This window comes from Barbus barbus (assembly GCF_936440315.1).
Source record: "Barbus barbus genome assembly, chromosome: 3".
NCBI lineage: Eukaryota > Metazoa > Chordata > Actinopteri > Cypriniformes > Cyprinidae > Barbus > Barbus barbus.
Genome location: NC_136731.1, coordinates 32971590 through 32987918, shown reverse-complemented (window position 1 = coordinate 32987918; position 16329 = coordinate 32971590). Strand labels below are relative to the sequence as shown.

The 16329-nt window shown below is 37.0% G+C and overlaps 1 protein-coding gene across 1 annotated transcript; it reads right to left on the bottom strand.

Annotated features, from left to right (window-relative positions):
* Nucleotides 1–9682: 9682 nt before the first annotated feature.
* Nucleotides 9683–14386, bottom strand: prmt1 (protein arginine methyltransferase 1). The gene is made up of 10 exons (XM_079381209.1): nucleotides 14321–14386; nucleotides 12986–13081; nucleotides 12739–12894; nucleotides 12503–12566; nucleotides 12249–12391; nucleotides 12068–12155; nucleotides 11865–11980; nucleotides 11583–11733; nucleotides 11358–11479; nucleotides 9683–10943 (listed from the first exon to the last, which is right to left on the bottom strand). The coding sequence occupies exons 1-10, from the start codon at nucleotides 14345–14347 to the stop codon at nucleotides 10860–10862; spliced, it is 1047 nt and encodes a 348-aa protein (XP_079237335.1). The 5' UTR covers nucleotides 14348–14386; the 3' UTR covers nucleotides 9683–10859.
* Nucleotides 14387–16329: the final 1943 nt, after the last annotated feature.

Sequence of the window (16329 nt, the reverse complement as noted above, 5' to 3'; positions counted from 1 at the left end):
AGCATCAGAGCCCGCTCCGCCAGACTGCTCAACAGCTTTTTCCCCCAGGCTGTGAGAGCCCTGAACTCAAACCACCCCGCCCCCCTCTGAAACCCCATGCAAACCCCTACCTCCTGAAAATGGACCACCCCCCACCCCAAACCTTACCACACCAAAGAAAAAACTGTATGGAACTTTAATAATTTTTTTATTTATTTTATTCTTATTTTTCTTTACACTATGGACACTCTCCTCTATGTGCACTATGGACACTTTACACTATGGACACTCACACGCTACACTATGTGCACTATGGACACTTACACACACTGCTGCGTGTGCACAATCTCACAAAAAAACTCAGCAATATATGTATGTTTACATGCTCATGCACTACAAATCATCCTGCACTGTTCCCCAACCAGCTGCTGACTCAAATGTCTCTCTTTGCACATGTACAGTATTTGTGAAGCATTCGTATAGTTTGTATTTTTTATCTTATATTTTTTAGGTTGTATAGGGTAATATTTATGTGAAGCATTCGTATAGTTGTATTTTTTATCCTTTTAGTTTGTATAGGGTAAATACTTATATATAGTATACTTATAGTTAAATCTGTTAGTTGTGTATAGGTTTATAGTGTTTTTTTTTTACTTCATTGTTGTAATGTCTGTATTTATGTAGCACCGTGGTCCTGCGAGACACGACATTTCGTTCCACTGCATGTCCCCACATGTAGCGGAATGACAATAAAGACAACTTGAACTTGAACTTGAACTTCTGAATAACTCTTCGCTAGTTTAAAAGGCTTATAAATGTTTTAACATGCCAAAACATGTTTTTATTTAAATCTAGTGTTTTGCACATGTTTCTGGGAGGGGTAGGTTAGGGCATAGAAAATACCATTAACCTGATACTAAATCAATGGAAGTCAATGCAATGTCTTCACTTACATAGTTAAACAAACGTGTGAGTAAAAAAAAAGATTAAAAAAAATCTTCAGAATCAGAATGAGCTTTATTGCCAGGTATGTTTACACATACGAGGAATTTGTTTTACATTTACATTTATTAATTTAGCTGACGCTTTTATCCAAAGCGACTTACAATTGCTATATATGTCAGAGGTCACACGCCTCTGGAGCAACTAAGTGTCTTGCTCAGGAACACATTGGTGTCTCACAGTGGATTCGAACCCCGGGTCTCTCACACCAACGGCATGTGTCTTATCCACTGCGCCATCAGCACCCCCGTGGTTTTCGTGACAGAAGCTTCCACAATGCAACAGAATGACAGCGACAAGACAAGACACAGATAATAAAAAGAGGAATTAAAAACAGTGCAAGTAAATAAGGAATAACAATATACAAACTGACAATTGTATGTACAGGTATATTATGCACAAATTGAAATGTAGACTAAGTATGTGTATTAGATAAATAAGTGTATGAGTGTATAAATAGTGTGTGTTCCATACTTATTGTCAAGAGTTCATGAGATGGATTGCCTGAGGGAAGAAACTGTTCTTGTGCCTGGCCATTCTGGTGCTCAGAGCTCTGTAGCATCGACCACACATTAAAAGAGGGAGTGTGCTGGGTGTGAGGGGTCCAGAACGATTTTGCCAGCTCTTTTGTGCTCTCTGGATGAGTACAGTTCTTGGAGAGTGGAGAGGGTTGTACCAATGATTCGCTCAGCAGTCTGGACTACCTTCTGTAGTCTTCTGAGGTCAGATTTGGTAGCTGAGCTGAATCAGACAGTTATTGAAGTGCAGAGGACAGATTCAGTGATGGCGGAGTAGAACTGGTTCAGCAGCTCCTGTGGCAGGTTGAACTTCCTCAGCTGGCGAAGGAAGTACAACCTCTGCTGGGCCTTTTTCACAATGGAGTCTATGTGAGTGTCCCACTTTAGGTCCTGAGAGATTGTGCTGCCCAGGAATATGAATGACTCCACTGTTCATGATGGAGGGTGGGGGGAGAGCAGGGGAGGTTCTCCTGAAGTCCACGATCATCTCCACTGTTTTGAGCGTGTTGAGCTCCAGGTTATTAAGATTGCACAAGACAGCCAGCTCCTTAACCTCCTGTCTGTAAGCAGACTCGTCACCGTTCTGAATGAGGCCGATCAGTGTGGTGTCGTCTGCAGACTTTAGGAGCTTGACAGAGGGGTCTTTAGATGTGCAGTCGTTTGTGCAGAGGGAGAAGAGTAGTGGGGAGAGAACACAGCCCTGAGGAGCTCCAGTGCTGATGGTGCAGGTGCTGGATGAGAATTTGCCCAGCCTCAGCCAGCTGGTCAGCACAGGATTTCAGACAGACTGGTGTAACATAATCTGGGCCTGGTGCTTTTTTCCTTTTCTGCTTCCGGAAGGCCTGGCGCACATCGTCTTCGATGATTTGATGTGCAGGTGTTGGGGAGAGGGGGGTTGCTGGAGGTATTAAGGGTTGTGTGTAGAGGTGTTCAGAGCGGGTGTGGGGTATTTTTTTCAAATCTGCAGTTCCTAATCCAGTACATCACGAATGACTGGAAAATAATCCATCCAAAAATCCAAAAAGTTCATTAGAAAAAGAGTGGGAACCCTGAGGTGTCTCAGATTATTCCTGCTCCAACTCTGACAGTACATGGGTATCTGATTTAATTGTTTTATTACAATTCCTCTGTCTTTTATATACTCATATCATCCAACAAAACTCTTCAGACCTGTTAGATGCTTTCATTATATAGTTAAATTGCAACCAAGGGCAGAAGAGGGCAATGAGTATGGCGTGCATTCACATATCATAAACTGACAACATCTGATAACAAATAATAAAAGAAGGATTATTGCCCAAAAACCTCTGTGCACAATTGTTCCTTTTGCAAACATTAACGTATTCCCATCATGGCTTTCATTTCTCAAAATCCCAGATGTGAAATACAGATCAGATACTCGCACTTATCACAACACAACCCAATAAAATACTTGCTATTTTAATTAATAATAAATAAATAAATAAAATTCAGAATTAGGGGATCACCAGTGAAAATTCTTACTATTCTTAATAAATTCAAGAGACAAGATAGTTTTGTGTTACATGAAAAAAGTTCTCCTATACCCAATCCTATACACATAAAATATAAAGCATTATCAGTGTCAGAGCCAGTGGGTGCTGGTATGGGCTTTGGGATTTATTTTAAATATATTTTACACATTGGCTGATGCATCATCATCATCCTGCACATGCTAAACTCATATCTAAAATGTTACAATTTAAAAGTGAATGCACATTGTGCTTAATGTGGGAATATTTGCCAGTCTTAAATAAAGAACTTTCCATTGCTGTAAACTCAATGAGCATTTTTCCACACAAGAGAAGGAACATGTTTCATCTCAAGCAAACTTACATAAAAACCATAGGCACTTTGATCACTGTAAAAAGTGATAATTTGACTTAACTTAAAAAACATTTAGGAAACCTGTTGCCTTAAAATTATTAAGTAAATAATAATTTAAAAAAAACTAAGTTATGTGAACTTGACAGTTCACTTAACTTGTTTTTTTAAATGACCATTTACTTAAAAATTTTAAGGCAAGGGGTTTCCTCAATTTTTTTTATTAAGTCAACTTATCACTTTTTACATTGATTTTATTGTAAATAAGTGTTTTCAGAAATGCATTTTACTTATTTTGTTATACATAAGTACATACCCCATCACACAAATAGAAAAACACTTATTTAAACACTTTCATGGTATTCACTTAAAGGTAGTTCAATGGTTAAAAAGAATAAACCATTACAGAATAAATAGTGGGCAGAATGATGGGTGATCAACAACCATACATAGACAACATAATAAAATATACATTTATGCATTTAGTGTTACATTTTTAATTATGCAAATAATTAAGAAATAATTCATTTATAAGGTTTACAACCTAAACCTAATCCTTCTGCATTTTTATTAATGCTTTTACTTGATGACTTGTGTAGAAATTTGCTAAAACTCAGTGGTTTGTTTTTTTGTTGGCTTTTCATTTCTAGTTGAGATAACAATTTGTAAAACTGCCAACATCTGTCAAGAAGGGGTTGGAGCAAGGAAGCCCTTATAAACTCTCTTATAGAGTCTCTCTTAAAGATTCTTATTCAAGGTCTCTGTTAAACTGAGCCAAAATGAGTGCACAATTCGCAGGTCAGTAGCAGATTTTTATTTAATTTTTTTACATTTACAAATTCATCTGAATTTTCCAACTTGATCAGTTTGTATCTTATTCATTAAAAATCTGATATTGTAATATTGTGACAATACAAATACATTGTAAAAAGTAAATTATTATTATTTTATGCAATTGTATTTTCTTTCTTGATCGATATAGTACAAGAAATTAGGATTGTCCTTATTGGCAAAACAGGTGTTGGGAAAAGTGCCACCGGTAACACTATCCTTGGAAGAGATCATTTTCACAAAGCAGCAAGCTCTAAGTCAGTGACTAAGCAATGCAGTCTGGCCACCACTGTTTTTGATGGTAGAACAATCCAAGTTGTGGACACTCCTGGCTGGTGTGACACAGAGCTCTCCGAGCCTGAGCTCACGCAGGCCACAGTGAAATGCATTGACTTGTCTTACCCTGGTCCTCATGTCTTTCTTCTCGTCTTGGCGATTGGCAATCGCTTCACATCCGAAGAGAAGCAAACAGTCCAGCAGATACAGGAGATCTTTGGGGAAGGAGCTACAAGATACACAATGATTTTGTTCACAAAGGGGGATGACCTGGAGGACACAACTTTTGAGGACTATCAGAGAGGAGCTACAGCAGATCTCAAAGCCGTGATTGCCAAATGTGGTAGCAGATGCCATGTTTTCAACAATAAAAATGGAAACTATTTACAAGTGTCCATCCTCCTTAAAAAGATCCAAGAGATGGTACAGGACAATGGTGGTGGATGCTACACCAACTCAACATACCAGCTACTGGAGCAATATAAGAAAAGAGAGGCTGAGCTACAACGGAAAGCTGACGCTGCTAGGAGGGAGATGAAAGCCAGAGAGGTTGAGCTTCAAAGAATGATCCAACTTATGGAACAGGAGCAGCAGCGCCAAAGGCTGAGAGAAACACAGCTGCATGAACATCTGATGGAACACAACCACATTATAAGTACTATGCTAGAGCACATGGAAATTGAAAGAAATGAGAAGAGACAAGAGGAAGAAAGGACACAGAGAGCATTAAGTGCCCAGGCTGCAGAACATAAAAGGATGATGGATCTAGAGAGGCAAAAACAGAGAGAGGAGCAGTTAAAACATCAGCATTACATGGAGAACGAGGAGTTAAAGAGAAAAAATGAAGAGTCCCAGCATAGACGGAGAATGGAGATGGAGAGGCAGATGTTTGAAAAAGAGAAGCAAAAAATTTCAAAAATATATGAAGAAACAATTCTTCAGCTGGAACAACAGAAACAGATGACAGAGGCTGAAATGCAAGAATTGTTAATGGAAAAAATTAGGAAAAAGAAAAACTGTATTATAACATAAAAAAGCTCTATTTACACAATATTTCAAGGTATCTGAAGTTTCAAAGACTAATGATAATTATTTCAAATTTTACAAATGTGATTGTAAATATTCTGTGATAAAACAGCATAGTTCAGCTGTCAAATGAAAGATTTGTTACCTATACATATATATTTAGAAGAGACATTCCTCGTGACTAAACATTTATGATTTTGATTCACATTTATCTGCTTGATATCAGGACATCAACCATATAATTTTGTATTTCACTGTATCATCCTTAAATGCAACATAAAAAAAAAAAAATTCAAGATTTCAAGATGTGACTGTAAATGCTTTCTGCAATAAAACAATGTTCAGCTGTCAAATGTTTTTCAAGATTTGTTACCTAATGCATATATTTTTTTCGGTAACACTTTATTTATAGATGTCTTTGTTACATATGTTACATGTACTACTATTATAATAACAATTAATTATGCATAATTACATGCAAGTAACCCTAAGCCAATAATCCTAACCCTAACCATATAGTACATGTAGTTAGTTAATATTACTCAGTACTTAAATGTATAATTACACTGTAACAAGGACATCTTAAAATAAAGTGTAACCAGACATTCCTCATGAATAACGTTTATGATTGTGAGTCACATATATCTGGGTGTTATCAGGACATCGATGTCATTTTTTATTTTCACTGTATTATCTTTAATAAAAATCCTTATCTTATCAGATAGATCTAGGTACAGCTAGTTAACTATGATATATCAATGAGACAATAGCCAATAGACAATGCAAGAAAACCTTTAGATATAATATCATTACAAGTGTCACTAAGGCTTTATTTCTTGCAGACAGACCCAGATATTTATTCAGAATGGTGAAGGAAAATATTCATTTCAAGATAAAACATACAAAAAGCAATAAGACCAGCTCAGCAACAACTCGCTAAACATGTCTATTTAAATTGATATTTTTACAATTGTCTTGAATGTAGTTGTGTACTGTATATGTTTATTAAAACTATGTACGTTTGTTAAAGTACCTGAATATCCACATAAAAAAAGCACAACAATGCACCAATGTAATTTTTTTCTTCATAGTGTTGAGTGAAAGTAGATTACTGGTGTGATGTGTGAATACACCAAATGCACAAGCAGGTTTCTAAAAAAGAAAAAGAAAAGAAAGCAATATATCCTGCTGAAACCATTAATAATGATAATAATGACTTACAGAACCTGTAAATAGTGTATTAACAGAATAGTGTACATCTGTTTTCACATTTCACTGAGAGAAGATGCGAGAAAAGTCCCTTCTCACCCTCTCATCCCCTTCATTCCCCTTACCCATCCTTTCTCCACTTAGCTCACTCAGAATGGTCAATAATATAATGTTCTACATGAATGCAGGTGATATTTAGAGTCATGTTTGGTATCATTTGAACTGCCTCTGTGCGTTTGGTACAAAGGGTTCATTCTCACAGTTAAGAAGTAAACTAAAAGGTAATACAAGTTCAGAGATATTTTGCTCACTGTAGAGGGTGTGCCATTTCCCAATGTCTTTGATGCAAGTCTGTCCCCAAAAAGGTGTAAACAATCAGCTCTAGGACTTAATCAATGCAAATTATAATTGTTAGTTCCTGTCTCCATTTGGAGGATGTTTGTCTTGGTCTGAGGTACTTAGGTACATGGGGCAGTCGTGGCCTAATGGATAGAGAGTCGGACTTTTAACCCAAAGGTCATGGGTTTGAGTCTCAGGTCTGGCAGGTATTGTAGGTGGGGGAGTGAATAACCAGCGCTCTCTCTCCACCCTCAATTTCACAACTGAGGTGAGACTCTTGAGCAAGGCACCGAACCCCCAACTGCTCCCCAGGCGCCGCAACATTGGCTGCCCACTGCTCCGTGTGTGTTCACTACTGTGTGTGTGTGTGCACTTGGATGGGTTAAATGCAGAACACAAATTCTGAGTATGGGTGACCATACTTGGTTACACAAGTGAAAGCTGCATAAAGATCAGGGTGCTTCTTTAGCCAGAAGGACGGAGCGTGTCCATGCACTGCATGTATTACTCTAAAGTCAGGTAGGCGTCCTTTGCTCTTACATTTATCTTTGAGATGGATGATCTCTGAATTGGCCTCAACCTCTAATTATTGTAATATTATTAAAACTAAGTGTACGTTAGGAATCACGGCATGATTAAACAAAGTTATAATTAGAGGAAGTTAAGTTGGTCAACTTGGTTCTATGGTAATGTCTCAGGTTAGACATAGGGTGTTTCTCAAACGGAAGGCTGCATCCTACAGAGGCTGTGCCTTTCCTAGTTCAGCCCTTCAGAGTCTTGTAGGCTAGTAGAGTCCTCCTCAGCATATAAACGCTAGAATAAAACGGTATAGTAAGTGTGCGCGGCTACGCCACATATGTTCCCGCAGTCACCGTCACGGCACGAAAATACTAATAAAACTTAGTTTTGGAAAAATATTTTGTATTACAAATCTTTAAATTATTTGGCTTTCTATTAATGCAATACAATGAATCACAGCTGTCTACAGTCTCCCCATGGCTTTAGTTATTGGCAGTTTAGCATTTGAGTAATTTACACCAAAACAAAAAATAACATCTATGCTTTCATGTCCGAAAACATTCTTTTTGTCTAACATTTCATAAATTCAGACAAGCTCAGTACTGACTCGTTTTTCGTCAGTTTATTTTCATGAAATGGAGGGGGGACAAAGGATTGTGGGTGATTGAAGGTCGCAAAGGATACATCCCATGCATCCTTCAAATTCAGCTGAATGAAGGACGCGAAAGGAAGGCTGCCTTCCAAGGATTCTTCCGATTGAGACGGCCTTCAGCAACATTTGATGACGCGGCCAATAAATGCAGCCTTCGGTTTGAGAAGCACCTTAAGTGTGTACAGATCTATGGATACTAAATAATGTATTTATTTAGTACCCATAGTGAGAAGTGAGAAAGTTGACAACTTAATCACTCCAAAAAGTGATAAGTTGACTTAACTTAAAAAAAATTGAGGAAACCCCTTGCCTTAAAATGATCAAGTAAATAATAATTAAAAAAATTAAGTTAAGTGAATTGTCAGGTTCACTTAACTTATTTTTTATTATTATTATTTACTTGATAACTTTAAGGCAACAGGTTTCCTCAGTTTTTTAAAGTTAAGTCAACTTATCACTTTTTACAGTGTAGAATGAGCAAAATATGGCATGGGCCATCTAGAATATTAGTCAGTCGCCTCTGTCTGATGAGTCTGTGAGTATGAGATCCGTATACCGGCCGGTACGAGACTCAAAGTGTTATAGGAATAAGATTAAAAAGACTCAATACGATTAAAATAGAGTATTCAGATATTTAGATAAATTATCTTCTCAATGATCAATAATACTGGCATTCTAACCTAAATTTGAAGTCATAATAAAAGAGAGTCTGATTAGAATTTTAATTAAAGTAAATAACTTTGTGCACCGAAAAGATCAAACGTGCAGGAAACCTTCAACCACCATTGGATACCTTCTTTGGGCCAATTGCATGGACCTTACACAACAAAAGATACAACAGAACAATTTCGATATACCATTTAACATTATGCAATGGGTGTGAAATGGCCATACATTGGCATCGCCATTCTATACAATGTAGCCTATACATTGCATCAAATTTACATACCGTTTTCTTGGGAAAACATAATGAAAAAAAAAAAAAAAAAAAGATAATATTGGGAGCAATCACTTCTTATTTACACTTTTGCCTATTGACTTGTCAACCGAAAAATCCCTGATTAACATGCTGCATGTCCTGGTGTTTCCTACTGAAAACATGAAATTGATGTCCTTTTTAAATTAAATTAGCCAGATTGAAATAACTACAAAATGTCATAATTCCGTAAGAGATCTAACATTTCATTTGGTCAATGTCAATAATTTTTTTAAGACGAAAGAGAGGGAGTTTTAATGGTTAAATCATTTAGCAGCTCTAAAACACCCTGAATGTGCTCTATACAGGACATCTTGACTTAAAACTGTGACACGTGAACTATATAATGAAAAATATAATGTTCTCTGTAGAGGACAAATGTTTATGCCTGGGTCTCAAGAGGAAACATCGTAATGATCACCTGGTGTTATCGTTTAAGTTGTATTTAAAAACTACTGAATATGGCACGCAGGAGCATGTTAATAGTCTACTGTGAAGTCATTTCGCATTTTTGGTCATTGAAAACAAACCATGCAAGTTCAATTTATTGTTTTTATTTTTAAAAAAAAGGACAAAAAAAAAAAAAAAAAAAACACTTCCTAGTGGACAAACGCCTGCCTGGTAATAATCCAAACCGGTGCTAGACAAGACATCTGAACTTGCACCCCTCGACAAAAGCACTGTAGTACACAACGCGATGAGAGATGATCACAATATGGAACAAATGTGAAGTTACTCAAACACAGGGTAAGCAATTCAATGTTTGTTCAATAAAAGCACTCAAATGGAATTAAATTGTAGTTCTGGGTCTGAGAAACTTAGTTTTAAGTGCTTATAGTGCAAAAGAGCAGCAGATAAGCTTAAACTAAACAGTCAGTCACCGGATGAAGATTCCTCCTATATGACATTAAAAAGATCAACGGATCTAAATAAATAGTGCTCATTAACACCACCTATGTGTTGCACAAGAGATTACTATGCTGTCTCATCCATAACACGATAATATCCTCTGATTAGGTCAGTGTAAAAAACAAAAAAACAAAAAAAAGCTAACAGATGAGGACATAGGAGCACTATGTGAATTAAAACTGTTACTCCACAGAAGACAAACAGCGCATAATGGAGGCGCCCTCTACTGATGGTCCAAAACAACTGCCTCCAAGTACAGAAATACAAAAAACGATATGGGCTCATTCAGCTACTACTGGGCAGAGCTCCTGTCCACAGTGGAACATGACCGGGTTTACCTACATTGAAGATGCTGGCTTTACCAGAGGTGAAATATAAAAACATACGGCTGATTTGCATTTTTTTTACAGTGACCAACAAAGACATGTCAGCATGGCAGAAAAAAAAAAAAAAAAAAAAAACATGTCAGGCAAACAGGCAAAAGGGAGCAGTTGCACATGTGTACATGCATAAACCCAGGGGATTTTATCCAAGATGGTGCACCTAAAATTTGGAAAAAAGCTAGGCCAAAATTTATTTATTTCCCATGTTAAGTCCCATTGGGCGCATTTTCAAAAAAAAAAAAAAAAAATATATATATATTCAGACAATATTCTGTAAAACAGAATCTCTAAAAATGTCTGTCATGCACAGTTTGTAATAATGTACATGGTTTCACACACAAAAGCGTGCACTGCTCTCGGAGTTGCCTCACACACACACACACTGATGCTAAAGGAATCTAGCGCATCCTGTACTCTGACGTCTTGGACACCTCACAAAGCTGACCTTTGAAGTCGATGTCGACGGTAAAGTCCAGGTCTCTCTGGAAAATAGGGAGAAAATTATATTAATATTCAATCATGAAATATCCTCTTAATGGTCAAGAATGTGATCCATGTAGAACCATACGAACATTCGCTTATTAACTTAAGACATTCAACAGGTTTAACTTTAAAATTGACTGTAAAGCTTTACCAGAGGAATAAATTCTTAAATATCAGAATATAAAATGTTTAATCAATTTCAAAATAGCTCTGTAGTTGCTGAAAGAAACTTCTCTAAATGAAAAGAAACTCTTAGAAAGGATTTTAACAGTAGTGTATGCATACATTTATTTAAAAAATAAAATTACATTGCAATATAATACAGTATTATACAAGTTAACTTCTCTTTACACTTATGTGAAAATCTATCCTAAAAGTGATCTTTTAGAATATTAAGTCAAGGTGGGGCTTACATTATTCTTGACGTTGGGTTTCATGTTGATGGTGCCAAAGATCTCCTCTCCGGTCTTCACCGTCAGATAGTCATCAAGGTAGAACACAGTCTGCTTCCAGTGAGTGTAAGGAGACTCTGGGCCTAAAAGACAAATGCACTTTGTTTTCCAAGGGTTCATTTATAACTTCAATTCATGGTGGAAAAAATTGTGGTAGAGAGAGGGGAAAACAAAACCAGCACTCACTAGTAGAGAAGCCTGTCCTCTTGTGGCAGCGAGTGAACTCAATGTTGAAGTAGGTTACCAGCGCATGGATGTAGTCATTTCTTTTCACCTGCAGGCAGAAAGGTGACGTGAAGGACAGGTCCTCAATCTTCACTGTGTAGATGTCCACCTCCTAATGAACCGAGAGAATTGATAAGGTTGAATAAGCATGCAAGCAGGGGGGTACATGTATGTGTCTGTGTCTATACATACACATATATACACACACTAATTTGAAAGCACACTTGTGTGTAGCAAACTAACCTTAATGAGGCAGGCAGTACTAACGAGCTGTTTGGGGTCAACAACATCCACTAGTGGTTCCTTAATGGCCACTTCCTTGATACAGGCCATATCAAAGCCATAAACATTCTCCCACCCTGAAAATGCAAAACAAAACAAAAATGAAATGGTGTTCAATTTCAGACAGCAGAAAAGGCCTCAAATGCATTCAGAGATTGACATACAGTGAATTTTGTAGTCCTTGTACTGTCGGTCCTCAATAGCAGTGACATAGAGCGTGGCTCTGTCAGGGAAAATCAGGCCATCCGGTTTCTGCAAAAGAAAACAAATGGTTAACATGGACAATTTTTATAATGACTAGCTTCAAGACTGCAATGCTTTCAAAGTACATTAGCATACACCCACCAGCCATTTGTCTCTTGCATAAATGACGGTGTTAAGCATGGACTCGTAGAAGAGACAGTAGCCCATCCACTCAGAGATGATTATGTCTACTTTTTCCACAGGAAGCTCAACCTCTTCTACTTTGCCCTTAATGATGGTAACAACTGGACAAAGAAAATGAGGTACATATCCATGAGGTAAGTTCAAAAGAATCACAAATGTGCTGTGCAGATGAGGTCTGTAAACGGAAGTCAAGAGCTATGAGAAGTTCTTACTGTGATCCAACTTGTTGGCCTTCACAATCTTCACAGCATAGTCTGATATACTGCTGCACTCAATCTGGGGAACGAATGACAAAAAAATAATATAAATTCTGACAAAATCACCGCATGAGCACCTTGACAGGATGGGCAAGAACCTAATTTAACTAAACTCGTTCAGTATCCATAAAAACTCAACTGCTGAAAACAATGAGGTGACATTTACATAAACGGGTAGGATTTACACTCACCCCAATTACTTTCTTGGCCCCAGCTTTGGCTGCAAACATACAAAGGATGCCAGTTCCACTTCCCACGTCCAGCACCACCTTATCCTTGAAGAGATGCTTGTTGTGGAACATGGAGTTTCTGTACGTCAGAGTACGAACTTCATCCTTTAGCATCTCCTGTGGACACAGAAGGGGTCTACATTAGTCACAGATAAGACTACGTTTCATTGTACCACTCTTCATGAAACATGGACCAACAAGACTGTACCTCATGAATGCCAAAGTGTGCATAGGAATCAAAGTAGTAGTCTTTGGAGGTCATGTCTTCTGCTGCAGGTTTTGCTGAGCCCTCTCCCTGGGACACCTATTAGAAAGTAATCAAATTATACACAAAGAAAAAATAAAAAGATAGGCTTTGCTGTATGTTACATGCAATTTTGAAAAGTTGTCATGACAAGCCCAAAAATCCAGCTAGACCAGGGGGCTGCTTCATAAAACAAGTTTACCAAACAAGCCAGGCTTATTTAAGTTATTCTGACTAACTGAAATAAACCTGCCTTATGTTAAACTTGAGGAATTGTGTTTGTTTCAACATCGATTGGCATATGCAAATTTTAACAAAGGACAAAACTTGTTTCGGTCGCGCATGACTCATTTTAAAGAATCGGATAAAAGATTCAGTAGAGCGAGCCACAGAAGAACCGCTCGTCACCTCCTGCACCAAAAGGATGTAGTTAAAAACGCACGGTAGGAACAAAGAACAAATCTTAGGAAATCGATTTAAGAGATTCAAACCACTGTGACCAATCAAAACCCGCCACTATTACAATTAACAGAGCTCGTGCGAATTCAAGGCGACCATTGCCTCTTTAAAGACAATTCAAGTAGGTTAAAACCGTGATAAACGTATTTTTCCCCACACAACATTATATTTATTAGAGAAGAAGAGTCGTGGTTTTTCGAATTAACATTTTAACGAGAAGAATCGTTTATTAGCATTTTAACGAGAAGAATCGTTTTCATAGCGTCGGAAGACCTTTGAAACTTGATTTAAACACGTGGGCAACAACGTGGTTGATAAAAAGAGACTTTAATTAATTGATCACACCACTATTATAGCAATCAGCTCACTGATAACTAATTAGTCGTGGTTTGGTGAACAAAGCTGTAAAGATGAGCAAGCACATCCCATGCGGTGCTCCGTCCCATGCGGTCTTCAGCCAACAATAAGACATTGAAGCATTGAAACTGAACGAGCAGCTAGCTAACATCACTCAAATATCACTAAATCTAATTCCATTACACGTCAAATCAAACATTTAAACATCTGAACCAACTCGTTTTAGCCTATTAGCTATAGCAGGCACGTGATGCTAAATGAATGAATTATCCGCGACTGGCTAAAATGGATGCTCAAGATGCGTGTGCGCACATTTCTCGCCGCCTGATAACGACATACGCAGCACACAAATCTGCTCAACGACTAAAGAATCAGAAATAGCGCGTAACAAATAAAGCCGGCGTGTTGAGTCTAACTATCGTAAATAGCTATTCGGCCTCGGATGTGTGCCAGGCTATATGGCCTTGAGTAGCTCCAGCTTACCTCCATTCCGTCCGTTATCTCCGCCATTTCGGTAAACTGGATCGTACCACGACTGCAGAGCACTCCTCATGTAAAACACACTTGTTTTGGTCCCGCCTCTTCGCCTTTACTGAATGATTTGATTGGACGACAATCACGGGATTTGCTGTAGGCCCCGCCCACTTTCTTGGGGCTCTCCGTCATAGGCTCAACTTCTCTACGTTTTTCCGCTTCTTTGAAGCGTGGCTTTCATTGGGCCAAACGGTAGTGCGATTACGGATTTATTCTTTCATTTAAATGTTATAGATTACACGTTAATTAAGAATTATGATTTCATTGCTTTCATAGGCTAGTTATGAGAGTTGCGTGCTCTACCGTGCGACTCCACCGGGCAGGGACACCGGCAAGGGATAGTAGTATCGCTTTTTATTTAATTTTTTCATTTATATGTTTATTATTGAAATGTTGTTATATGCATGTGTCAATTTTATTTAATTTCTTTATTTTCTTAAATATGTGGGTAGATAGTATTTATAGAGTTGTAACTTTTTAGTTTTAGTTACTTTTTCTTATTTGTAAGTCGCTTTGGACAAAAGCGTCTGCTAAATGACAAAAGTAAGTAAAGTAAGTAAGTTGGACTGATGTCAGTGAACATATACGTTTACAAAAACTTTTTAGCAAACTGTAATAGCCTACCTTTTGTGCACGAGAACATAGATTTAAACGGATTGAAGACGTTTAATCAAATATTTATGGAATCGTACAATATTTATCTATCTAGATAGATAGATAGATAGAATGAGTACTGATCAAACTAAAACAGGTGAAAAGAAAAAACAGTAGCACATTACATAGATACATAACTCCAAAATTAAAAGCCTCTCCTTGTGTCTCCCTCAAATTTTATGCATTTCTTTTCTTCTTCTTTTTCCCTGAAGATGAGAGGATATTTTTTTAAAAATTATATATATATATATATATATATATATATATATATATATATATTCCAGTGATTTTGTTCTTGTAATCATAATCAATGTTTGAACCACAATATTCTTGAGAATATCTTCTATTTTGTATTTTTATAGAAGTCGTCATACAGTTTGGAAGGACATGGTGAGTAAATGGTGACAGAATTTTATTTATTTTTATTTTTTGGATGAACTGTCCTTTTAAATCAAAAAGAGCTATACGAAGCCTATTTGATGCTATATAGATTATACTATTTATCAGTGTTAAAGGAAGATGCCTTTAGAATAGTGTGCATTTACTGATAAATTGTAACAAATATAGATATGAGTTTACCATGTACGAGATGATGTATCATCCAATATATTATTTGGGGAAATTTGCTAAATAAAGGTGCCATCTTGCTCTATTACTAAGTAAGAAAACCCCTTAAGCCCCCAAGGTAAATCTCAGCTGTCATCTGATTTTTGTAGAATATAAAATTCAGGATTCAGGATTACTTTATTTGTCCCTCGGGAAATTTGTCTTGGACATAAGAGCTGCTACATAAGTATACATAGAGTTATAATAACAACAGCACGCAAAAAAAAAAAAAAAAAAAAAAACATAAGTGCCTTCAATACTTCTGTACAATACAACTGTTATGGACCAGTAGTGGAAAATGGTTCCCCAGATGCCCTGGATCAAAATTAATTTCTTCTATTTTCTTAGTATTTACAATGAGATGATGGTCCTCACACCATTTTACAAGCTTTTTAACCTCAAGGTATAACTAGAAATATCCATATCCATAAGTCCCAAGATGGCAGTGTCATCAGAAAACTTAACAATAAAAGTGCTACAATCATTTGTGTATAATGTAAATAAAAAGGGAGAACTCACGCATCCTTGCGGAACTTTAGAGATAATGCCTGATTCCAAATACCCTGTACTTTTTGCACATTATTTTTTGCACATTCCTCTTATTACTATTTGTCAACAACATACTGACCTGCACATTTATATTTATATTTTTTATCTTATCTTATTTTATTTTATTTTATCTTTTATTTTATTTTATG

What these genes read in the sequence shown, in the direction of transcription:
- prmt1 (XM_079381209.1), bottom strand. Translation starts at nt 14,347, where the DNA reads ATGGCGGAGATAACGGACGGAATGGAG. An exon ending in CACACTTTGGCATTCATGAG is followed by an intron (nt 12,895 to 12,985) that starts GTACAGTCTTGT and finishes CTGTGTCCACAG; the next exon opens with GAGATGCTAAAGGATGAAGT. An exon ending in GAGGACAGGCTTCTCTACTA is followed by an intron (nt 11,480 to 11,582) that starts GTGAGTGCTGGT and finishes TTTGTCTTTTAG; the next exon opens with GCCCAGAGTCTCCTTACACT.